Source organism: Abramis brama, assembly GCF_963993115.1.
Source record: "Abramis brama genome assembly, chromosome: 13".
NCBI lineage: Eukaryota > Metazoa > Chordata > Actinopteri > Cypriniformes > Leuciscidae > Abramis > Abramis brama.
Window position 1 is genome coordinate 15,595,160 of NC_139975.1, and position 27,644 is coordinate 15,622,803.

Genomic DNA, 27,644 nt, shown 5'->3' on the forward strand with positions numbered 1-27,644 from the left:
TGTGTATGCTGTGTGTGTGTGTGCTGCCGAACTTGTTTGATTCATTATTAAACACAATCCATTTTTACCTCTGCTACTGATAGTGGGCAAAGCTCCCAGCTTTAATTCCCTTGCATTGCAGATTAGAAGCTGAATAACAATAGAAAAGTGTGAGAAAGTTGAGTGCACAATGCCATTATTACTTTTCAGTTTTTTTCCCTCCACTTCACTTCCACTATGTATCTCTCTGACATGAAGTACGGTGCTAATGTTTGAGGTTGAAAGACGGGGAACATCCTATCATCCATTTTCAGCTCAGCACGATGTATGATGCTTTCTGACTCTCCCTAGCAGACCATCGAGGACAGGTCATTGTTATGATTCCCTTGGTTTTGGGGTCTTAAGGTAACGTAGTAGGGTAGGAATGAAATAGGAATGGTTGAAAAAAAAATAAACTACCTCCTTTCTGGATTTGCTGATTACAAAGTGATTTTAGGGAGAAAATAAATTAGATTGATTCAAAAAGCCACAGAGGCTCTAACAAGCAAATGTGCACAAGTCTCATACACTCTATTTGCAACATTGCATACAACCAAGTACAACTTGTACCACACTTCCTCTGCAAGTTGCAAAACAAGAAACAACCATAAATAAAAGCTTTATGTCTGACTGCTATCCCCGCTCTAGAAACCTTAAGGAAAGAGCTTTGATTTTAAATGGAAATTAATGCCATTTTCCTCTTGAGGGAACCCCTAAAGTCAAATACAGACGCTCACTCTACTGATAAAGGGCAGAACGAGCATAAATATGCATTTCATAAGATCTTAAAGGCGACATAACATTAAAAGCATTGACAGTTTGAGCAACACTGGTAGTTTAAGAGTAAAGACAGTCTGATGAGGGTGAAATTACATAACTATTGATAATAAGAAATGTTCCTTGAGCACCACATTAGCATATTCAAATGATTTCTGAAGGATCATGTGACACTGAAGACTGGAGTAATGATGCTGAACACCTTTCCATCACAGGAATGTGATGTGTGGGGGAAAAGAATTGTGTATTTTAAATGTAATATTTAATTGTGTGTATTTAGGATACATAACATTCTAGTCATGAAATTAGTTTTAGCAAAACAAACATGTTGGCCATTTTTACAATGTTTAACTTGTAATTTCACTCATTGTCATTTTTTTACAGAATGTTATCAAATAAAAAATGTGATTTAAAACGCGATGGAAATGAGAATTCTCCTATGGCGTGGGCGTCCCATGTTGAACATTGTTAGTTTGAAAAATGAGGCTTGTGGGAGTTAAAAAAGTCCACAGAGCCAAAGGTGCTGATAGCTGAAGAAGATGAACTGGTTAAAAGAACAAAGCTCATGGTGATGTTTAAAGCTGATAGAAAGAGTAGTTTTAGGAGGCAAAAATGGACAGAGAATAGCCACAAACAATACTGAAGGACATGTCAGTGTTAGTGTGGTGTAAGTGTGTAAAACAAAGACACAATATACTCACAATTCGAGTGTCAGAGAGCTCTGAAGGCCAGTGTGTGGATATGACCGCTGTGCTGCTAATTAACCAGGACAATACTTCTACTGGCCACACACTGTGAGATCTCTCCGAGGTACACATCTTTACACACACACACACACACACACACACACACACACACACACACACACACACACACACACACACACACACACACACACACACACACACACACACACACACACACACACACACAGCGGGAACTCGCCCACAGAGAGATCCAGCACAGAGGAGCAAAGTGTCCCCTGATAGCACTGCTAGCACTCTCTCACACACAAGCACACGCTACACACCCTGACTTCAAAGGGTAACAATCACACCTGTGAAGCCTGGGATATTCATTTTAGCCTCTGAAATGGCTGATAACTTAATATAAGTGCATATCTGAAATAACAAGTCTAGCTTTTTGGGGTGCTAAATACTAAAGTATTTTAGATCATGACTGTTAGCTTCGAAGCTATCAATATGCTAATGTAAACCCACATTTTTGTAATTTGCTGGAAAACAGCCAAAATGTTAAGATAGATAGATATTCTGCTCAGTGGTATATACATATTTTTGACAATTAAATGTTCTTCTGAACGAGTCCAACTAGTGATAGCAAGTAGCAAATTATTCATTTGCGGTGTACCATTAAATAAAGGCTACTGGCTATATAAAAATGAAAAATTTGATATTTTATGATAAAATACTCAATTCTATCTCAGCTGTAGAGGGGGAAAAAACAGGTTATTTCTCCAGAAAGTGAAAAGTGCCAAATTAGTGCTCAACTAGCTTTAAAGAGCACAGTTTCTTTTGATTTAAAACATTGAATTTGTCAAACCACTTCATGAGTTCTTTAAGGTACAGATTTCAGTTTGTGATCTCACTGCTTTACATATTGTAAATTGACAGGACAAAAAAGAATAAAGGCATTTGTTTCAACACTCTTCGGCTGAAAGCAGTACTATTTTCAGCTCAAAGCGAATTTGTTCTCTGACATTTAGGAATGAGCAAGACTTTGGCACACCAACGCTGACCTGAGTTCAGAACGTAGAGGTGTTCGGTGACTGATGTTTGTGGGGCTTTTCGTTACAAGAGTCTGCCCACGTCCTCTGTGCTCTAGAATAACAAGTGCCCACGGGTATCAGTGGCACACTCATGCCAGTTCAAGCCATGCCAGGGCAGAGCGGCCTAACTGGGGCAGAAACACATTCGCCCTGTGGCTTAACAGAAACCCTATCCAAAGAAAACACGCCCACACACGAAATCCTATACCCTCATCCAAAAGCACTAGGGGTGTAAGAAATAAACTGGTTGTGAGTGAGTGAGTGAGTGAGTGTGTGTTTGTGTCCAAGACTTCATTTTCAATTCAGCTGTACACCTGTGCTAAGCACCACTACCAAAGAGTCTGTGTGAGCCACTATAACAGGGCAGCTCAGTAATAGTCTCCCCTCTGACCCACATGAGGCTAGAACAACATAACACAGGAGGAGAGACAAACAACAGCTAATCCTCTGCGCACACAACAGCACTGCAATGGAGCCCATTAATAAGAGAGGATTAGCCAATGCTAACGCTAACGAGCGTCTTCGCCACAGGAGCACATTTCCTCTCTATCAGATATCTGCTTATCCCTGCCTGTCCCTCACTCCCTTCTTAACCTGTCTGTCTGTCACGCATAGCGCTGTAAGGTTTGCAGAGACTGAAAACAATTAAGGGCATATGGCGAGCAGCGGGAGACAGGACAGAAGTGAAAGAAAACAAATTGAGATGAACTCTGACAAGTGAAGAAAACAGTGGCAACTCTTACAAAAAAACTAAATGTGACCTGTGGTGAGAACATGAAATAAATATTTTTCTATTTTTGGAGCTGTGGTGTGCCAACTTTCTCTTCCTATTGGTAACTCATACAAAAACACCATACAACAAACACTGTGACTATATCTCACAATTGTACCTTTCTATTTCACAATGTGATTTTTTTCTTTCTTTTAGTAATTGGAAATTTATACTGGATATTGTGCTTTTAGTCTGTATCTCCCAATTGTGACTTTTTTTCTCTGATAATTGAGACTTTTTTACCACACATTGTTGTCTTTATGGTTGAGACTTTTTTACTTGTAATTGTGACTTTAAATCTCACAATGTGACTTGATATCTCAGAGTTGTGACTTTGTTTCTCATAATTTTGACTTGTATCTCACAATGTGATATTTTCTCGTAATTCATACTTTATATTACATCCCGCATTTGCGATTTAAACCTTAAGTCACAATGTAACGGAAGTAGTGGCAGACAATTTCTTCCATATTGTGACATACATCTGAGACAGATCTGAATGCGAGCTTGCAGTTGATTGTACAAAAGGGGCGGGATTTAAACAGACAAAAGCATTGGAGGAGTATGGCATACGTCACCAGAGAAGTCATTTTCCCAAAGATCGGGTCTAAATAAATTTACTCTAAATAAATAAATATATAAAAGGAAACCTTTCCATGGATGTATTGTTCATCAGATGCATTTAGAAAATAAAAAAGGTGATTTTCATTTCATACCTACTTTTATCTCATAATTATTATTATTATTGTTACTTTTGAGGCAGGAAATAATTTCCATAAAAAGATGACAGAATATGTGAAGTGAGTCAATCTAAATCTGAACATTTGAATAATGCACAGTCAAAATGGAATGGATTAACAAACAAACTGCCAATCTTTTCCCTGTTTGAAGATGGTGGAATAAGTCAAATCTGCATATGCAAAAGAAAGGGATAGTCTGTGGAGTGTGAGAGATGGAAGGTAATTTGGAAAACAGTGAGGAAGGAGGTAGAGAGAGTGGATTATGCTGTGAGCTGGCGCTGTCAGGCTTGGCTAGGCTGGCACAGAAGCGCAGCACTGTAATAAGCACCCTCTGTTTGCCCAGCACTAGCCCAGCATTGTGCCAGTTCGAGTGGACGGGCCAAAACCGACCCACAAAACACTAAAGACCTCGCTAATGGGATTCTCTTTACAGTCAGGCATGTCCTTAGCCAGCCTGAGCAGGGCACTGGGATATAGTCATGTGAGGACCCCGGGGGATATACAGATCTGAGAATAGCGTGGCCGTGTCCGTATATTTGAAACTAGAACACATCTGTGCTAGAGGTGTTGGAAACGCGCTGAGCATGTGAGTTTGCCTGTACTGATTGATAGTGTGGTAACAGGTAAATGCCCTGTTTAGCCAAACACTGCCTCACACCATCTGTCTGAGAGCATTCACAGCCGGTTCACGTTGGCAGTGCCCTTAAGACAAACATACAAATGCAGACGCACATATACACACATGCCGCAAAGACTTAATATTCACTCAAGTCTACTTATTCAGACAAAATGATTGTGTGTGTGTAAGTCGGGAGGCCTTTTGCCACAGGGCAGCACCTAGCATGTCAAACAGCATTTTAGAGGCAAGAGTCAATGTTGTTTATTTGCTTATACAGTGCAGGGTGATTGAAGGAAAAAAACTATATTGCTTTGATATCATTTGTACTCACAATTATAATTTAAGTAAACTTAAACCTGATTACCACAGGAAAGGATCAGGAAACAAGGATTTTTATGGGACTAGAAAAATGCCAAAATATTGTGTATTTGTAAAACTTGTTGCAAACTTATTTTTTATGTATATTTTACAAATAGAATTGTATATGAATTCTAGACATGACATTTAACAAAATTGCTCAATTAAATTGTTTTGTATTTTTAAACAGATCGATACAAAATCGATAAAATGCCACAAAAAAATATTACAGTTAACATCTAAAACTCAAATTTAAAAATTCTAAACTTTAATATACAGTACATCATAAAAAAAATAAACTTGTCAAATCACATCTAGAATTCAAATGTACAAACTTTAAATTCAAAACCATGGAATGTTGCAAAAAAAAAAAAAAAAAACATTTAAAAAACATTCACATCTATATCATTAATTAGGCCTGCAAGTTATGGTTTAATTAAATTCAGTTGGATTTTAAATACCTTCAGTTGCTAGCTGACATCACCGCTATCTCTCACAGCCCACTCGTACACACATGCACGATGTGTTTGTGCAAGGTGTGAGTGGAAGTACACAAGTCTTTCATCTTGTCATCAAGCTCTGCCTGAATTAGAACGTGAAAATAGAGTTGCAGTTTCCTGGGATGTGTTTTGTGATTACTGCTACTACACCCTCTCAAGCAAAACACACATACACACGCACAAACACACACACCTGTACCCTCACCCTGCACTCCTTTAATGATCCATTCAATATTGTTTTGGACCTTAATAAATACCACTCAGAAATAGGGATAGCAGTAACAATAGCTCTGTTGATTTCTTCCTGCTGAACAAAAATGTCACATTCTGTCATCTCTCTCCTTGACCACCTTTTGGGTACTGATATGCAAATGCCGGAGTGTTGTTCTTTTCGCTCTGAGAAAGGAAAAAAAAAATGTTGTTGATCGCTGCTTTATGATTCAACAGAGACTGTGAAGAAAAAAAAAAAAAAAAAAAAAACATAAGCACTGTCTATTTCAAAAACACATTTACAGTTCACCTAAATAACAATTCAAATGTGTTTTTGCATTATGAATTTTGTCTTTCATCAGCTCTTGTCTTCTTTTGCAGTTGTCATATACGACATTCTCAGTTTCTTGTGACTTTATATACTTTATAACAAACACCATCAAGATTACTGGTTACTGTGTATGTGTAGAGTTTTTCTTTTTTTCCCCCACTTTTGATCAATTTAATGTATCCTTCCAAATGTACTAATGCATTATATAAATTATCAAACCAAATATATTTCTTTTAGAAAAAAATTACACAGACCTAAAGTAAAACTTTTTTTTTACTTTCTGATTTCATACTGTACCTACAAAATTTGTTTGGCAAATTGTTTATAAAACTATATATATATATATATATATATATATATATATATATATATATATATATATATATATATATATATATATATATATATATATATATATATATATATAGTTATATAGTTATTTATTTATAATCACCGTGTACTAGGAAATGTATGAAGTACCTAGGAGTATTATGCCAATACCATGATACATGACTATGGTGATCATTCAGTACCATGGTATATATTAAAATACCATGGTATCAGCATCTAATGTCATCACATTATGTTTTGTTTGTTCTGTTTTATTTTATTTTATTTTTTATGTCAATCCAAAAACAGCTGGTCTCATGCATTTAAAGTGCTCATCTATTAGTAAAACTACAGACACAGCAAGTGGATGTTGATAAGTCCATTTATTGTACTAAAAATGGCTGAATACAAAGTACATTCACAAGAACAGCACTTTCTGCTAGACTGTCTGCAGAGCCGACAGAATCTCTATCACTGGCTTAATGTAAGTAAATGACTCATGACATTAATCTAACCTTCCTATCTACTGCTTTTGTAATCACTGTCTCAGACATACAGAGAAGTAAAATTCCATACTGTATGTGATCATAAAATAACTTTTCACATTACGGACGTACTGTCAGGTGTACCATATATTCATATATATTTGATAAATATCATTCAAAGCTAGTTACATATTTACACATTCCCAATGTAGAGACGGAGGAACGTCAATGACTACAATATTCACATCAGTATGTGTTCTCAGTTCAAAGGCAAACGTGTATTTGGCGTCTGTTACATTGTGGCACAGTCATTGGTGTGAGGCAAAGTGGTCATTGCCTTCATAGCGCGCGAGAGAGAGAGAGAGAGAGAGAGAGAGAGAGAGAGAGAGAGAGAGAGAGAGAGAGAGAGAGAGAGAGAGAGAGAGAGAGACTGGAATGAAGTTTGTTACAGTCAAACAATCTAATTAACAAACGTGACTGGCTGATTCTCTATGGCACTGAGCTCCGTTTGGTTTAGAGTAGCCAAAACAGAGATAATGTTCTCACCTAAACCTAATCTTTGCTCTTGCTTCTTTTCACTTAGAGGGGAGACGAGAATGAGAAAGGGGAACATATAAACTGAAATGTGAAGTCTTCATTCGATTCGGCTGCAAAGCAGTCTTTCCTCTTTCTCATAAACCATTCCCTGTTTTTTATGTAGCAAGATGAGAAAGACTGAGTTATGGGAGGAATATAGCATTGCCATATTTGATAAGAGGTCAGAGTGCATTAGAGAAGCTATTAAGTCCTCTTAGGTGGTTTTTCAATTAATGTGAATGGTCTGGCTGTGGTATAGAAAAGGAGACAGAGTGAGGAGAGTATATTGAAAAGAAGGAAGAAGGACAGAGGAAAGACATACCTACCAAACCTTGGGTGATTACAATGATAGTAAGACTCCAGTGGGGTTCAAAGAGGACAGGAGAAGAGAGGAAGGGGGTAAGTCCATATAAAAGAGTTCATAGCAAAGGGAAGAAATGCACAGCGGAGGAGAGGCAAAAATGGAGATATCACAAATCCATTAGTCCAAATTTCTTGCAGTGTCCTTAGACGAAAGATATCCGCTCCCAAAAAGCTACGGAGGAAAAAAAAACGTCATGGTTGGGGTGACAAACATCAGCGGACAGATGCCCATTTTCAGTCAGCTTTTCCTTTCCGACTTTGTCCATTTGGTTTTCTCATTGTTTATGTGTGAAAAAGGTAGTTATATATATATTTCAGAGATGAAGAGATATGTGAAATGGCAATCTGTGACAAGAGGCAAGCTCTGTCTTACTCCCGCAGAGCAAAAAGAAAAACCTTTTGGAAAAAGAAGAATGTTTAAGGCAGTCTTTTTTGGCCGGCCCCCTTCTCTTGGTCAACGCCCGTTACTGCACCTACAAGAGGATAGATACGACTTACTACTCACGTACTGGAACGCAATACATTCCATGCAAAAATATTTCTATTAAAAATAAATAAATATATATTAATAGTGCAATTAAAACATATATTTGGACGAATATGTGTAAACAACATTAGGAGGTGAGAAGAGCAAGGGGGCAAGACCAAAAACCTGCTCTATCCATTCAAAATGTGGGATTAGAGCTCCTTTACTGTTATCAATTATTACATTTATTTTGCTGTAATGAACAGTTTTACATTGTAACTGTATATTAATGCCATTTATGTCACACAGAGAATGTACAAAACTTTTTTTGAGGGTAAGTTGTCTTTGCAAAGTTCATTCAGAGACTGATTTGAACAAACCTTCCCCCCTATAGTGCACACTTGTATGGCAGCACTGCCCAGATGGCCATGCTCTCGGTTGTTTTTTTCTCTCTGTGCTGTTGACCATTACAATATATAGAAACCATGCATTATTATTGCCAGGAAACACAAAATGAAAAAGTCACAAGTCCCCAAAAAGTTTCCATACAATCCCTGTTACTCATCGCTAAGATACAATGTTGAGATAGACTCGTTACACAAAATAGAGCAACAGTGACTACGCTATTTTTCCACAACAGTTCCTGCTGGCCCACACTGCTTTTTACAGCCAATGACTGATCCAGAGGTCTCTCACAATGTTAGGACACAGACTCCTTTCGCAGTAGGCACAGCTTGCCTACCGGGTGCAGATCAGCAGGAGAAATGCAACTGACATTTCATCTCATCAGTAGGCAATGAGGCACTGCACAGTAACAGTTTCAGCCACTGCTTCACTGTACCCTGCTGACACAAACACCAGCTGCTGCAATCTGTCCAGAGACCAGTGCGCGCCTTACGGATCCTGCATGTCACTAATGCAGACACAGACTTTTTATCACGGCATTAAAGGTGACGCGTTAGCTTTGTATTCAGGACTGCCTGCTGCTGACCCATCGTTTTTGATGCGCAGGTGTAAGGTGCGGAAGTTATGTAATGCAAAGTTTGAGATTTATTTAGGATGATTTAAACTTAAATGTACGCAGGGCTCAACAATAAGGATGGCACACATATTATATACATTTCACATACATAATATTATATTATATAAATATATTACTCTAAAATAATAATACAAAAATCTGAGAAGCTAATAAAATCTTGTTGAGCCCTGCTTTTACTTTTTTTTTTTTTTTTTTTGAAGGTGGACAGGAATGGAATGCAAGGATAAAAGACGAAGGACATAACATAGGCTGTATAAAAGAAATTATACAGTGAACATGACCATAATTCTACTATTGGATACAATATGTTTTTTTTTTTTGTTTTTTTTAACGAGTGCACATGCACATATATACACAGTACACAGTCATTGGTTTATGGCTTCAGGTGCACCCAACAGGGCTTTTAGTGGCCTTGCTCAAGCTGTTTTCTCAGATCTAATCACTGAGACAAGAGCCCTTCCCTAATCCTGGTCCTCACCTCTGCAACCTCGACATCTGTCGAAGTGTGTGTATGCAGGCAGGCCCGTGAGTGTGTCGGGTAGCATCTGGGCCTAATGAGGCTCACAGCCTGCCACTGCACCCGTTTAGCACCTTCCCATGAGCACCTGCGTCAGAGGTTACCTCCTGACGTGATGTACCATTGTTGTTCTTGCAACGGGATCCCTTCCACCCCTCTCAACCCAATGATTTTCAATGAGGTTTGACTCTATAGATGGATGACCACGGAGTTATCTCAGTGCACAAGGTTTATACTCTAGTCATCAAAGATGTTACAACAATTAGTACGTTTTAAAAAACATAGACCGATACAAAATACAGTGTTAAAATAAGTGAGAGAAAAAAAAAGACGAAGAGGGAAAAATAGGTACAGTACCATTAAGTTTGGGTTGATGACATTTTTGTAAAAAATGGTCTTCATTGTCACATGATCCATCAGATATATAATAACTGTGTTTATATATATATATATATATATATATATATATATATATATAAATGCAAGGTAAACTTCTGATAGTAAATTATCTAACAAACATAAAATATGTTTGAATTATGGTCTAAAACATACAAACTGTTCACACCACTTACATCAATGAGGGACTGATTAACTTACAGTTTTAACCATATATTAATTGCAGTTCTTAGTAAAGTCACCGGCCAATTGCATGCCGTTTTATTTACTTTATTCCAATTTTTCCAATGTGCTTTTTAAGCCATTCCCCAACAACAAAAGGATGACTTTTTCCAATTGGACAACATTCCCATCTATTTATCTGCTATCTATTATTGGATGTATTGTGGTAAAATAAATAAAAGTTAACTAACCATCTGCTTACAGTGATCCCTGTACACCCCAGCCAGCTGGCTTAATAAATTACACATCCTAATAAAAATATTTTCTGGTAAAATAAAATAAAAAACTAACAAAAATAAAATTTGCAACTCTTCAAAAGCCCCAAATCAAGGAAAATTAGAGGTCTCCAACCTTGTTCTGATTATTCACAATGACGACACATGGGGATAATCAACAGGCGCTTGTTCAAAACCTTTAACAGGAAATGGAAATGGAGTAAAAAGCGTGTTACGCCAAAGGCAGATGGCCACAGTAAGTGGGAGTGTGACTGTTGTCAGCCTGAGCAAGATGCATTTTTCTGTTGTTAGCACTTTAAATAATTGTGCTGAGGCTAGTGATTATTTGCATAAACACCACTTAAACATAGCTCAAGAGCTCTAATCCCACACCAAACAGTGTGAAAGAGAGAGATATGGAATACATTGAGACTGAGAGGGAAGGAGAGATTGCAGTGATTTGCTTATTTTCAGGCATTTAAATAAGCATGCTGGAAAATAAAAATAAAATAAAATTCTCCCCTATATTTTTATTTACTTTTTTGCATCCAATTTTTTGCAGCATAGCCAGCAAACCAATAAGTCTGCCCTAACGCATTCGAGTAAAACAACTAAGCTGTCTGTCAAAAATGGCAATAATGACAATTTGGGATACGGGGTCAACTTTCATTCTCCCTCCTGCTATCTGTCTTTCAGAAGGAGGATAAATGGTGCACCGGCGTCTGCCTGGCAAATGTGATCATACTTGCACTGACGCCTCATTGTTTGTTGATGTCTTTATTTATCTATTCCTCCATTCGTCTACTTTCTTAGGGCCATTATTCATGTTGTCTAACAATCATAACCGAGCCGTTCATCAGATGGCTGAAAATAAAACCGTCTCTGTCTAACTAGGTGCGAACAAAGTGTTGGCCTCACAAAATCTCCATATCCTCCATTTCGTATCAACAGCTGAATGACTAACTGTGATTTATTGCTGTGGAAGTGTCATAGCAACAGATTTTATGAGACGACAATGAACTGATTTGTGGTCTATAGACAATCTACTGTCTGAGAAATGGTTGCTTTGACAGCAGTGTGACTATTTGTTTGCTTTATAACTGGAGCAGCTACAGGATTTGCTTTAGTGGCCTTGCGATACTTCAGACAGTCAGCAGTCACTTGGCTCGGCAAAAAGTTCAGAAATCCTGAACTTCATTAAGAAGCTACGAGACATTCAAGGTCCTTCTTTTGTCCAGGCGTACGGCACTTTAGTGAATTATTTTCTGTACTGTGAAACATACGGCTCTGTGAGAGACATGTTATGGGCAGTGCGGGGGAGGTTTGAGGGTCGACCGCATAAGTAACATTTGTTATTAATTCCACACAGTGAGACGACGCAGCATGGATGCACGTTAGACATGTGCGTATGCCATAGGCCCAGCGTGGCACATTGAAGCATAGTGAGGGTACCTGGTTCCAGTGGGAGACAGTATGTGTGTGTCTGGGTTTGCCTTCCAAAACCCATTGAGGGTGCCTACGAAAGGGGATGCACCCTTGGCATCACACAGGGTACAGCAGCTGTCGTGATGACCTATCCGTAACACCGCGTCCTAACCAGACGCGACATGCCACTGCGACATGAGATAAAAGGTATCTTTTCTGTGTTAATCAGAGTTTTCGACAACAATATGCGACAAGTATGTGCAATGCCACAGCTGGAACAATAACATACAAAGTATGACAAAGATAATATCAGTTAGTGATTGTGTGCTTTCTTTATTGTTAAAAGAATTTAACGTGCTTGAATACATTTTGCTTGATCTTGATCATAGCCTCTGAAAGTGACAATGGATAATTCACCTCAGATCTGGAAAATAAAGGCAACGAGAACGTTCAAACTGTGAATTCAGCGTAAACAAATCAGTGTATTCTATGTCAAAGATGGTTTCAGTCACTCACTATGTACAGTAGTTTTATTCATTTTAAAATTGTGTAATATTTATGAATTTGATTATTTACTTATCCATTTTTGTGCAAATGCAGATCAAATGCAGATCACTTGCAGAGAGAGCCCGCCCAGCGCCCACCCATGCTTCTGATTGGCTGTCATTTTGATTGATATTGTTGCTCCTCATAGTGTTGCGTCTGGTGTGGACAGACAAACTACTTGTATCTGGAATCGTATTGCAACACGGACACAGTGCCAGTCAGAAGCTTTATTCGGACTAGATTATTATTATTATTATTATTATTATTATTATTTTAAGTTAATTATGAACAGAGAACATCTGTGATTTCATGTATTGATTAAGACTGATTCTTGTTACTAAAATCACGCAACAGATTTATAAGGAATTCTATTTCAGTCATGGAACGAATGGACCTGAGTGAGGGTACTGCCATATTTATTTATTTTTTAAACGAAGCTGTGAGGGATAGAAGTACAGTGTGTTCAATGGATCGCACTATTGTAACATACTGATTGTTCAGATGATGAAATGTCTTTCTGAAAAAAAAATTTGAGAGAGAGAGAGAGAGAGAGAGAGAGAGAGAGAGAGAGAGAGAGAGAGAGGAGAGGAACTCATTAAGGAGATGCTCATACCCGACTTTAGTTTAAACTAGATGAAAGCAATAGTAGAACTGACAGCTTAAACTTTGCACATAAATTTGCCCCAAAAAAGTCTAAATAATTTACTGCTTTCATAGTCAGAATAAATCTGAATTATATTTCTCAAATTACCATAGGTACAGTAATTTAATTGCTCTTATTTTTCAACATTAAAAAAAACCCTTTAATTTAGCTCACTTCTTAAAGAAAAACCTGGAGCTACAATATTTTTCCCTTTAGCCAAACCCAACAAGCATTTAAATCGTCTTATTCAACTCTCTCTGCATTATGAAGACAATGAAATGTCAAAGTAAAATAAAATCAATGTAAACCCTAGTGCATATTTTCTCAATAACATCATAAAGTTGTGTGTCTACTGTATGTGTGTGTGAGCCTAGTTGAGATGCCGCACAGATAGTTCATCCATGAGCGCTCAGCTGTAACTGCCATGATGTCAGAGGATCTATCCAGCCCAGAGACAAAAGTACTGTGAGTGACTGTTTAGAGATCCAGGCGGCACTGACAATGCCTCTGTGAAGGGAGGGGGAAAGATTCTGTAACTGTCGAAGCACCGGATCTGAAAGAGACTTCTTAGACTGCTGGAGTGTTTCATGCATTCCTCTTTCATTCGTTCTGCACTTCCTGCTTTGGATTTTCTCAGACGACAGCTCACTCATCAGACTCTGTAAAGAAGTGGCTGATACAATAAAGGCAAGGTTGTCTAATCGTGTGGCCAACTTCGTCTCCATGCCAACATATGACTATTAATCCTCTTAGCTAGCACTGGGTCTCTTCATCTCATGTTTTTATGTCTACCTCCCTCTCATCCTTTTGCCATCCTCCGTTTTTCTTTCCTACGGATTAAGTATTTATGGGACAGGGGTTGTTTAAGCTTCATGTTGAGCCAGATGTCAAAACTTCTTTTCACTGCTCTATAGAATACTCGGTTTTGAATGGCCAATTGCAGTATTTTGTAGTGAAATATTTTGCTAAACATTGTTCAAGGAAAGGGATTGCCTTCCTAACATGTCATACATATACATGTTATCATATGCAGTCTCACCACGCCATCTCACCACTACACAGACACCAATATTTAGTAAATGTATTATTGTTAATTACTGATTGACAAAAATCTTGCACCAATTAATATTGTTCATTAGCCTAACTAGAGTTGCCAAGTGGTGTAGCAACTTATTGCATTGATATATGACATGCGGTCGCGTGTGCATTTATCAGTATTTTAAAATGACTTTAAAATGAGAGCGGTCTCATCGAATCAGGATTTAAAACTGTTTTAGAATCCGTATATACATTATGATTGGCTGACTGCACATTACCACTTACATATTTCATTTCTCTTTGCTAGTATTCATTGCACAAGCTATCTGGAAAACCATCAACTGTCATTGTAGGCATCTGTAAAAAATAATAAATATACTTTTAAAATAGTTAAAAACACCTAGCCCAGAAAAAATAAAAAATAAAAATCAATAACATTTTCACAAGGATGAGGTTTTGGTGATCACACAAATCTACAGAGTAGATGGTAAGAGACTGTTTCCTTCCTGCCACTGGCTTCCACTCGTCAGATCACAGTCTTTAAAAACTCTTTGATCACTAGAGACCAGAGAAATGTGAGAGAGAGGCAGCTAATTGCTTGTTGACGGAGATAAAATCCATGTTTTTCACGTGAACTGGCATCGGTCATTAAACTGACATGCTTCGTTAACAACTGTGCATTCTGTTGCTTTTCGTTGCAACAAATGTTTCCAGTGAAGACCGCTGTCAGATACCGACTACAAACCTGGTTAGACCTCAATTAGATATTGAAAGCTTTGATCCATTTATTTATTTTATTTCCTACAGTTTGAGCTATTTACTTGGTTTTCTTCTCCTTTTGCTACCCTGGTTCTACCTTGGGATGTCCATCCCACAGTTACTACAGGTTGCACCAGCTCCAGTTTGGATCCAACCTTTGCAATGTTTTCAGGTGACACTGACAATTCTGAACATTTCAGATGATGTTAACTTTGGGATTGACATGAAAAACTTTCAATTATCCTAATACTGTAATATTATTCTTATATTGTAATCATTACAAGCACAAGTTGTAGTTGCTACCTAAGGGCCGTGACACACCAAGAGCCGTCAGTGAACGTCTGTGGGGTTTTGCTGTGTGTTTTCTTCACGTCCGCTCTAGTCTGGAGTGTTTCATACATTCCTTTGTTCTGCACTTCCTGCTTTGGATTTTCTCAGACGACAGCTCACTCATCAGACTCTGTAAAGAAGTGGCTGATACAATAAAGGCAAGGTTGACTAATCGTGTGGCCAACTTCGTCTCCATGCCAACATATGACTATTAATCCTCTTAGCTAGCACTCGGTCAATTCATCTCATGTTTTTATGTCTACCTCCCTCTCATCCTTTTGCCATCCTCCGGTTTTCTTTTTAAGTTTAAGTATTTATGGGACAAGAGATATTGATTTAAAATGAAACCGTTTTTAAATCGTACCTGTTTGTTATCTTATGATCCATTACAGTGTACAAAAACAATCTTCACAAAATGGCAGCAGCTGCGTTTGTATGAAACAAAAGAGAGCGAGTCTGCGATTACATAATTAAATAACTGTACACAAAATACTGATTTGAGTTTTAATAGCCTATTTTATTAGCTCACCAAACGCAAAACTTCCACGGGGAAAAACTGTTCCTAGCGAGCATAAAGCACCGACATCAGTTTTTACCGGTTGTTATCAGGGGATAACATATCACTGGATGGCACGACTGACCAATCAGAATCAAGTATTCCACAGAGCCGTGTAATAAAGATAGTTATTTCCTCACACGCAGGTGCAGAAGACACAATCGGAAATCGCAGTTGGCAATGTAGACAATGGCCTGTAGACATTTTGGTGTGTTTAAGCGCATCTTTTTAGCTGATGTGAAGTAACACAGTCGGCTTTTGTCGATGATAGTTGTTTGACATCGGCTTTGTGTGTCATGGCCTTAACACGTTCATTGTGTTAGCTTAACTGAATAATGAAGTATATAACATGTACTGTATCATAGATGTATACTCTTAAAAATAAAAAATATTTTTTTACAGCAATGCCAAGAACCATTCTAAATGCTAAAGAACCATTCTGTGAACATAACTATTTTTTTTTCCAAAGAAAATTTTAATAATCTAATGAACCTTTTTCAACTATAAAGAACCTTTTGTGCAATGGATATTAAAGGTTATTCATAGGACCATTAAGAACTGCAAAATGGACATATTGATACACACATTTATGGCTAATAGCAAAATCCTTCTTAAACTGTGACTTTAAAACAAGCATTTTATGTAAAGCTGCTTTGAAACATTATGTATTGTGAAAAGCACAATACAAATAAACCTGAATTGAGTTAAATGATGTGTGATAGGATTGTTAGTGTGCAGGATGGGTCGATATATTGAGCTATCTTTTTGTATGAATCAATGTTGTAAACGCGTATACCGCTTATACAAGGGATTTCTTCTTTCAACAACACCGACATGTATTCAGTGCCGAGTATCTCTCTCCCATCTACCACTAGCTCAAATTCCTCCAGATGAGTGGATGTGCTCTAGTGACAGCAGCTGACCCGTGATGTGTATTTCCTCCCCCTAAGGAGTTGTTAGTGTGGCTATATACACATGCACGGATGCACTGTGCAGCCTCCGAGCACTATGGGACCTCTCTACAATCACTGGCTCCTTTCCACAGTGTGAGCACGACTCCCTGTGCCCTGGGCAAGATCAGACCCCACTGTTCCTCCAAGTGTGTGAGCCTGTGTATAAAGCTGGAAAAAGAGGGAGACAGATGATAGAGACACCCCTCTGTTTTAAAATCTGCTGTAAGCTCACATATAAATGTTACTCAGCCATCCTTTGTGTGTAACTACTATGTTTCACTGAAGCTCTCTTTGTTTTGCAAAAAAGCCTATTATAAGTGCAGATTTGTATTGGGTCAGCGGCATGTAATCATTATCTGGGAAAACACATGGAGATGAAAAGGAAAGAATTGATTTTTTTCCTGAACTCTAAAAGAGAGAAGGTCTCTGGCTATTTAGCAGCTCATTTCCAATAAATTATGCTGAATTCATCTGTGAAGTTCAACTGGTGTATACTAAAGAGAGAGAGGAAAATATAAAAACAGAGGGAGAGAAAGAGAATAGTGCGAGACAGACCCAGTGTGCCAGTGGGAAATACTGTAGGTAGCCAGACGCCACCCAGCATGGCCCCTAGTGACCCTAGTGAAAGCAGCCAACACAATGCCTCAATGCCAAAAAAAAAAGAAGTTTTTTTTTCTTCTTTTCAACAAACTTTGTTTTATGGTAACCCACTCTTGTTCTCATTTAGTAATAAATGTGCACTCAATCAGCTCTTGTTTGTCTCAGTAGTTTTGGTTTATTATGACACCTACTGGCATGGATGAATGAAGTTTTGTGCTTAAACTTCATAATGAAAATCTATCCAAACAATGCATCACTACATTGTTGACACTGTGCTGATTTAGTGTCTTGAATGGATGCATTTGGTAAAAAATTGCTGTGTTAAGTTTGGAGTTATTATTATTTTTATTTTTATTTTTTCATTATTTTTTTTTTTCAGTTTAACACATTAAAAATAATAAATGCAATTAACACAGAATCCTTTTTTTCTGTCATCTTTTGGCTGCGCTACAGTATATGATCACACTATCATCAAGTGCTATTAAACCATTCAAACGCACAAAGACACAAAACATGTCTGTATATTTACAGTACCTGTTAGACATACCTGGAAATCTTAAAGCACTGTTTACAAGGTTATATGAGTCAAAAACAACGAAAACAATAACTTTTTTCTGCATCTTAACAGGGCACATAAAAATCTGAACCGGCCAGTAGAAAAAACCTTAGCTCTGAGCCCTGATATATTAAAGACACACCTAAATAAGACATTTATTACACTGGGTTTATGTGAAGATTGTTTTAAGTTTACTTAAATTAAAAGTTATTATAGTTTTTAAAACCTATTAAATGTTAAAATGTATAGCTTGCAATAATATTGTAATGTTGAATTACTATAATTAATGGCCAAAATTGAGGGGGGAAAAAATCTATTCAGTATCAGACATCAGTATCAGTACTGGTATCAGTGATACTGGCATTCAATCATAGTCCTCAGCAAAAATACGATTATTTAAAATATACTGTATATATGACACAGACACATCTTAATGTGTCTGAGGTTATGGTTTTGTCTGAACACAATATGATGTATGCAAGGCCACCAGCCAGAGGTGACAGAATTGTAGAAAGAGAGAAGAGCAGAGAAGAAAGACCACCAGAAAATCCTGTGAGAATGAAGAGGTGGTCAAAAGAATAAGTGTCGTCATGTGGTTACAGAGCAGATGGGCAGTGTTTCTAATGAGAGAAATCTGGGTGTTTGTGTTGCATCACATTTCACCGCTCACTCCCAGCGCTAACAGGATGTAAAAGTTAAATGTTCAATACAATTTAGTGAGAGAAAGAGACAAACTTTTTTTTTTTTTTTTTTTTTTTTTTTTTGACATTGTCTAAAGTTCTGGATTTTCTCACTGTGATTTTGGAGAGGACGGGAGAGACTGCAGGCTCTTGCCCATTCTGACCTGTCTGTATCATGCAGCTACAGGCAGTGCTGTAATGGTGAAGTATGAAGCCTTCCAGTGTGACCTCTCATAAGGCCTTCAGTGACAGCTTTGAATGACAACATGAGTGACTGTTCGACATGCTGCACTCGAGAGAGGATGTCTCCAGGGCATGATGTGCTGGTTTTGTATGAAAATGTACACATACTTGCTTGCTGAGCAAAATACAAATTCACGAGGGTCTTATGACATCAAACAAGGCAGAAGAATGGACGTTTGCTAAAAGAAAGGGAAAACAGTTATATGAAATAAAACTACATCTTAAATAAACAACCTTACATAACTAAAGCACTTAAAATAGCTCCCCTTATCTCTTTCAGTCAGAAAGCCCCTCGCGTGCTGTGAGGACTTCAGAAGTCTTAGCCCCATGAATCTGTGGTCAGATGGTCTAAAACTGAGCAAGTTGGTGGAAACCAAGTTAAAATGAACTAGATAATAAAGCATTCTGTACAATTCAAAAAGTTTATTAAGTGTCTAACGCACCGCTTCTACTTTCATGCTTCGATGCACCTTTTTATTTATTTACTCAGTCTTATGCATCTATATAATTACTTATTTATTCATTCAAAATTTGGTTAGAGTCTTTCAATCGGTCCCAATCTGTTGCCAGCGTAATCCTAATCTTTCGTTCAATAATCAGCAGTCCTTCTGGTAGATACAGGGGTGGCTATGCTCTGCCTTTGATGGGATTATATAGCGCTCACAGCAGGATCCAGACACAGGAGCGGGCAAACAAAAGATGAGCCCTGTAACTCCCCTTATCCGCTCATTCTCTAAGTGGATTTGATGCGTGGCTATCGTACCATCATGTCTTTTTCTCCATATGCTTCGCTTCAACAAAGGAGAATGACGGCGCATTGCCATAGGTGCAATCAACCCTCTAAACATTGTTCCATACATGTGACTTCATCCAGCCAGACTGACTGGTTTAGTGAGAGAGACTCCCTGAAAGAGTTGTAGCCTCATGTAAGAGCTCTTACAAGTTGCCAATAACTGGGGGCATGTAAAAGATCTTTCATCTGTTTGTTTATACTTTATCCTGTTTATTTTTTTGAACCTAAATCCTAATAAGGTGTGCCGAGACATACGCCTTAATTCCAAAGGCCAAACCCATCCTGACTTCAATTTGAGCGTTAACACTAAATAAATACAATTACTCAATAGGTGACATGTTTTGCTTGCAATCTTGCACCTGTTTTGTGTACAGACGGTGTCGAACAATGCTCGCTGCTGCTTCAACAATGTCTGCTACGCTTTAGCTAAATGCTAGCAATTGAGAACATGCTACATCCAACACATTCTCATGGCAATTCGTAACTGTTTTAAGTTTTGGTGAATTGGTGGCCAATTCATATGAATTCATACAATCTGCTTATGCCCCAATGGCGGTTAGGTTTAGGCGTAGACCTTACTGCTTACTTTTTTCCCTAACAATTCCATACAAACTTCTCTCTATAGTAAATAGTTGTTTTTTTTACTGAAATCGAGTTGAGCATTTCTTAATGAGAAAAAAAGGGACAACAGCAGGCATTATGATTTCCATGTTGTTCTTTGACCAAATACAAGCTATATGTCATATGATTGGTTGTTGGGGGGATTACTGTACACTTAAAATAAATTACTTTTCAGTGTTCATAGTGTTATACAAACACCATCATCAGTTGTATGTAACAGAAAATCACATGATCAACACATGATATGTAATAGTTACATCACTACTAAGTTATCCAGATATTATGTTTGCCAGAGCAGATGGTATTCCTTGTCGTTTATGGTTCTTTAATTTATTCGTCCAAACATTTTACCGCCTAGATGTTTTTGAAAAATAACTTACATAGACATCTGATTGGATTTTAATAAAATAATCTATGCTTGTCCAATTACATCAAACAGCTGCAAAATAACTTTATATAAAACAAATAAAATATTGCACAAAGCAGCACACTGCATAGTGTCAGTATTTTAATGCAAGGGCATCGCAGAACGGGAAACTCGCAGGCACTAGTGTAAGGCACTAGTGTTAAGCTGAGATGAGCATTAGACAGTAGTGTTTGACAATGAGCTAATGATAAGCTTAAAGATACAGTTGGGAAGAACCAGATCTTCTCCTTTTAAAGTGATATGATAACTCAAGCATAGTATTTGATTAGAGCTGTGCAATTTTTGCATGTTGGTGTATGTGTGTGTTCACATTAGAAACCTAACATATTTCACATTCCATAGGCAGTGTAAGACCACACACTCTCTTTCTCCATATCTCTCTCACACACATATACACATTAACAAACACTTCTATAAAGAAACATACAGCATTCAGAAGAAGGGATATCACCCGAAGCAAAAAATGGCTTAAAAAACAGCACTCACCCTGAAAAAAAAAAAAAAAAAAAAAAAAAAAAAACCCGAAATCAATAGCCACAGATGGTCTTACATCAGAATCAAATATCCTACTTCTTAAGATTCTGCCTCTTTCTCTAAACCATTAAAGTGCCCTGAGCTACAGAGCCTAGACAGAGAACACACACACACACACACACACACACACACACACACACACACACACACACACACACACACACACTTTCTCTAATACTACTTTCACAAATTTTGGACAAACACAGGACTAGTTTCACTAGTTTGGTGAAGAACTGACACTTAAATATATACACACTTCATAATTAGCAAAGTGAGATCTATTGAAAAGCTCAATGGACCTAGCTTGATTCTGATTGGTTGAGGCCTCAGGAAGGGCTAAGCAAGTCTTCAGCTTCACAGTGACATATAAAACCCCACAACCTGCAAGTCAACCCTACCTCAAGAAATGCTAAAGCAAAAAATACGCTTGGTGTGTAGCGTGGGTGTGCGTGGGAGTCTGTATGTGCCTATCTCAGGGAATAAGAGCTGGGAGATATTCCAGGAAGTTTTTCTGCACAGCCGGCACAGTTGCTCAATAAAAGCTCCTGTGTGCATAAGCCGCTTGTACCGCAGAGCATATTTTAATGAGCTCTATCCCTCTCTACCTGACTTTTGCATGCTGGGATTACCTGGGGTCACGTCCATCCTAATCCCATCAGCGCAACATGGCTCAGAAACCAACAAGCCACTGCTTACCTCCACAGGTAGACCTTGTGCTACAAAGCCCTGACTACGTTCCTCACCTGTTTTATTTAAAGCATTCAGCAGGTAGATGAGAGGAAAGTTTGGAAGGAGTGAACTAAAATCAATGTTCTGAACCTGAGAAACCAGGTTCTGATTGTTTTGATGGAGATCGACCTTACTGAGGTTTTTTTTTTTTTTTTAAGAAGCTTGCGATCCTATAGTGCATTGCAGCAGGTGAAAGTAGCACACATGCATGCATTATAGATGTAAACTGGGATTGCTTGATACAAGATAGAGGAGAACGAGAGAGTGAAGGAGTGAGCCATGATGGATTGCAGAGAGGAAGCAGTGGTTCAAAAGTCTTTACTGTAACGAACAGATGAAGCTAACAGGAAGGAAAAAAATACACGAAAATACAGTGCATACTAAGTACTAAGATGCATAGATTAAAGTGTGATTAAAAGCATGTATAACAGCTTCCAGGTGAGGCAAACTAAAATTACACTCCATGCACGCACACACCTATCAGTCCATTCCTCTTTTGGTCCTTTAGTTTCACGCAGTGTAAAAGCCCACAATGGTTTGGACAAATGAGCACACATCCATCCATCCATTGATGTAATATATGTCTCAGAAGAAGCAGAGACTGCATATTTGAGCTTTTTGCATCGGTTTCATGCACAATATGAACCTATACTGATTCATATATTCAGTCTGATATGTCTCATTATTAGTAAAAAAGTCAGCGTTGCATTTCTGAGGATCAATCTCAGTTTTATGCACCATAAAGAGTAAAACACATTGTCTCCAGCACAGCAGTGCATTTTTAAGTGTGCGTATCTCAGTTCAGATCAGATGTTTTTTTCTTCCAGTGTTTAACATCCACTAGCTGTTTTTGATGTCATGTTTAAACCTGTTTCATCTGTCAGATACACTGTCTACTTATCTGAAAGTACAAGCCTATTTCCATTCATTGCAGAGATGCTTGCGCTCAATGTGCAGTTACCTGTTTTAGTCACTTTTACACACATACACCAAGCCCTAATCAATGCAGAGAGGGGAAAAAGAGGAAAACAGCACAAAGTCAAGCTGAGTAGGCTAATAACACTGACACTCCAGTGCAAACTGTAAATCAACATTAAATCAATGCTTAATCAATGTATTCCTCCGCCTTCTTATCAACCTCTCAATGAATTACTAAAGACTAACTCCAGATAAATGCTGACCACAAGAGTCTTCCCTCTCTCTAAGCTCGCAGCAGAGGGTCTCTGGTTTAATATACTGTAGGAGGGATTGTTACTGTTGAACCTGCTGAACCAGTGGATTATGAGTAGGTTAAACCCAGTTAAAATCCAGCTAAGTGCCAAACTCAATGCCAGAGGTAAAACTAAGCACAGTTTGACGTCAAGATAATGCTAAAAATGTAAGTGCCTCAGTTGAAGTAATTGCTTGAGGAATATCTCTGATTTGCAGAGGAATGCATGGAGCGGACCACCAAGGATACATTAAATAGATAGAAAGTGACAAAGACATTTAGTAAAGCTACAAAGGATGTTCATTTAAAACAAATGCCATTCTTTTGAACTTTCTATTCATCAAAGAATCCTGAAAAAGGTGTGTTATGGGTTCCACAAAAATATTAAATAGCACAACTGTTTTCAACACTGATGATGATCAGCTTATTAGAATGATTTTTGAAGGATCATGTGACACTGAAGACTGGAGTAATGATGCTGAAAAACAGCTTTGCATCACATGAATAGATACATATATTAAAACAGAAATAAATACAGCATTGGTGTGCATAAGAGACTTCTTTCAAAAACCAAAAAATCTTATGGACCAACAACTTTAAAATGGTAGTGTAAGTAGTTACCTATAAAAATACCATATCTCTAAAGCTACTGTTATACCTACCTAAAAAAAAAAAAAAAAAAAAAAAACTGAAAAGAGCTGTTTATTTCATTTGTGTCTTTGTTCTATTGTATTTATACGAGTACAAAAAGCATAAGAGTACAAAAAAAAAATAAGAAAACAAAGAAAAGGCTGCCATTGGTTCATTATTATCTGCGATGAGCCAGGGCAGGAGTAATATCGCTGCTAGAGAGAATTCATAGGTCTTCATGTCGACTGAAAAATTTGAAACTTAAAAGCAGGAAAACTGAGGGTGTAGCGGTGGAACACATGCTTAGTCCTACACAGGAAATTTATTCTGGCCCCAGCGCGGTCACAAGGACATTGCGTGAGAAGTGTGCGATTGCTGGCTTGTGTATGTATTTTGGCAGTGGGCTTGTCAAACAGTCAAGCTTCGGACATGATAAAGCCAGATCTCTGTGGCACGCAACAACAGCAGGCTGCATCAATAACGTGATAAGAGACGATTGCTTACAAATACAAATGCTAGAAGGCGGGCACATTCAAACACATGCAGAAGGGGAGATACATTCACTCAAACATGTCATGGAAAACATTGCATGGGGAATGAGTTTTTGACAACAATGTTCTTCTTTCCCTTTAGTTAGATGCATCACCACCCCACCATTCGCAGGGACTTTTACTTAACAAATGCCTGATGTGCATGGATTTACTGACCAAAGATACCGCTTAAATATGGATGTTTCACTGAGCACTTTTGGCTTTGTGGACTTTTGGAACACACTTTTAAGACTCTTACTAGGTTAACATATATGATATAACAGTTGTGTATTCTCTTTCTCTCCCAAGAAATGTTTTGAAACATCAAAAACATTTTCGCTAAAATCACAGCTTATATTATCTATTGTAACATGTAATCTGTTTTGGACGACTTATTAGTTCTTCTAATCTCTCTATATTAGTGCAACTTCTAATATCAAATCTTGTTATTTATATATCTGAAATATAAATAAAATAACACTTCCACACATTCTGCACAAAATCATTGGTGGATTAGACATGAAGCACAGTCAAAATATATTATTTTATTTACTAAAATTTTACAATGAACTTTACAAATTATGCCTAATTTTTCATCTCAAGCACGCTCGTTTTTATTGGTAACTAAGTAAACTCACTTTTAACAAAAAATGGTGGTTGTGATGGAAATGATGCCACAACTAGGAACAGGCTTTATTTTTATAAAATGAATATAACACTTCACAGTATCAATTAATATCAAAATGATTGATGATTACCTCTCCTGTTTTGGATAATATATCATTGTTTGATTGCAATTTATATTTTTAATTATGGATTTTCATATTTTTTATATTTAAAGTCTAGTAGTGAAACATAAAGGCCATATGTTTAATAGCCAGAAAATGCTTTTGATAAAAGCATTTGCTAAATTCATAAATGTAAAAGAATGTAAATTCATGATAAAATGTTTTAATATTACCTTCACATAGCAAAAAGAAAACAGTTGAATCTGTTTTAATAAAAATCAACCCATTGATTTTGAATCAACCAATGTGGCTGCACTTAAACATGCCTGGTCTCCATCCCTCCAAATGTGGCTTTAATAACTATACAGCACAATGAGTGCAGACAAAACATCCTGAGAATGTTCAAAGATTGCACAGGCAGAAAAACAAACATCTCAAACTTACCCCACTATGCCTATTTTGGCACTGTTTTGCATCACTACTTTAGCTTTTCCGATGACAATTAGCCTCCCGTTTAGATACTTACAAACATCATCCCACGTTTAATCAACTGTCTCATTCATTTCCGATTCTAGAACACAGACAGCGTGAGTCCAAAAGCTAGCTAATTTAACAACTAATCTGCTGATTAACACTGAGTTGTATTAACTGTAACGTAAATGATAGGGCGAGGCTTTTTAGGACTCAGCATGGAGGGGAAACACCTCGAGTCCGCTTCAAGATGAAGTTAGAGAGAGTAATTTGATTAAGGGAAACACACTTCTGTACGTGTTAAGTCTTTCTACTGGAGACTCAAAGCAGTATTCAATTACCTGCTCAATCAAGCCCAATTTACTGCTAGAGTGGAAGGAAAACATACAGACTGTAGTGGGACTGAACCTCACTTTTCTTACAGAGCGAAAAGAGAGATAGAGAGAGTCAGGCTTCACACCAAGAGTCAGTATTGATCTTGAATCTGTAGTGCCTGGGTGAGGTGAGGTGATATGGGTTCAAACATAAGAGCTCTTCATATCTGGAAACAGCTTACTGCCTACTGAGACACTATGGCATTAAGTAGGCAATAGACAGCATGAGCCATTCTAGTACACCTACCATTACTGGTGTATGTGTGAGACACTCCGTTAGGTAAGCGGAGTGTCAAGCACACCCAGCAGCTCAAACCCCCAATCCCCCCCACCCCCATCCACCACCCCCACCCAGCAGGGCCCCGTTTCCATGACAACCCTAGCCGAGAGCCCCAGCAGGACAGGAGATAAACAAGAAGCCATATCCCTACCACTGGGATGGGAGGTGTGCGCGCCTGTGCGTGTCAGGCTAGTCCTTTGAGATCCACCTAGCTGGCTTTATCCTCTGAAGTTGACGGACAACAACAACACTATCCTTTAGATTAGAAGCAGCCGCCAGTCCCTCGGGAAACAGCAGGCCCTGGCAACAGTGGCATGATCGGCAGTGGCTAACTCCCTAAGCTCCTCTCCGAACTGGCAATGGCTGTGGTGGCTAATTCCCCACACTGGCCATGAACCTGGCAACAGCGGCTAACTCAGTGGACTAGACACAAAGGTTGCGATAGCAGTAGAAGCTAACTCCCAGAGTGAGGTGTAAAGCTGGCAAAAAACTCCCTCTGGACTATAGTGGGGACCAGAAACGAGCCCTAGGGATGACAAATATAAAGTAGCAAACCGGCCCTGAGGCGTGAACTGTTACAAACACAAACTCTGCAAATTTCAGCTGTTTCACTTAGAGCTTGATAAGCGTCCATCCATCTATTTCTAATTCTGTGAAATGTAAAAGTTCCTCAAAATTTGATTCTAATGGATTGAGGTATAAATGTAAAGAAAAATAAACAAGACATAATAGTGGGATATACGATAATGTCACAATTAACTGTGAGAATATAGTACGTATGGTATGTGAAGTCGCAATTGCGAGATATAAAGTCATAAATGTTATATACAGTCACACAGAAATATAAAACTGCATTTCGAGAAATAAAGGAATAAAGTCATAATTGTGAGACATTAAGTCACAGTAGTGAGATATGAAATCAAATTGTGAGATATAATGTCATAAGGGAAATATAAAGTCACAGATGTGAGATATATATTTATATTGTGAGATATAAAGTCACAATTGTGTGATATGAAATAATATTGTGCGATATAATGTCATAAGTGAAATATAAAGTAACAATCTTGAGATATATAGTCATATTGTGAGGTATAATTTGTTTTTTGTTTTTTTTCTAGAATTTTGACTTCTCACAACTGACTTTATCTCTCAAAACTGCAACTTCATATCTCACAATTTGACTAATGTTTTGTAATATAGAATTGTTTTTCTACTCTGAGGCGGAAACCATAATAACCTCAGCATGTGCGAGAGAGGGGAAGA

General features: G+C 37.9%; 1 protein-coding gene across 3 annotated transcripts in view; it reads right to left on the reverse strand.

Annotated features, from left to right (window-relative positions):
- Nucleotides 1-27,644, reverse strand: part of pcdh1b (protocadherin 1b) — a 163,807-nt gene that overhangs the window by 22,892 nt on the left and 113,271 nt on the right. Inside the window, exon 5 of one of the 3 annotated variants that reach the window (XM_084132323.1) lies at nt 6,805-8,337. The exons of 1 other annotated variant lie outside the window; for it this stretch is intronic. In XM_084132323.1, coding sequence (XP_083988449.1) covers nt 8,282-8,337 — 56 coding nt within the window. In that variant the 3' untranslated portion in view covers nt 6,805-8,281. Of the gene's footprint in view, nt 1-6,804; nt 8,338-27,644 lie in introns of those variants that run through there. One more of the 3 variants, XM_084132324.1, reaches the window with a different exon arrangement.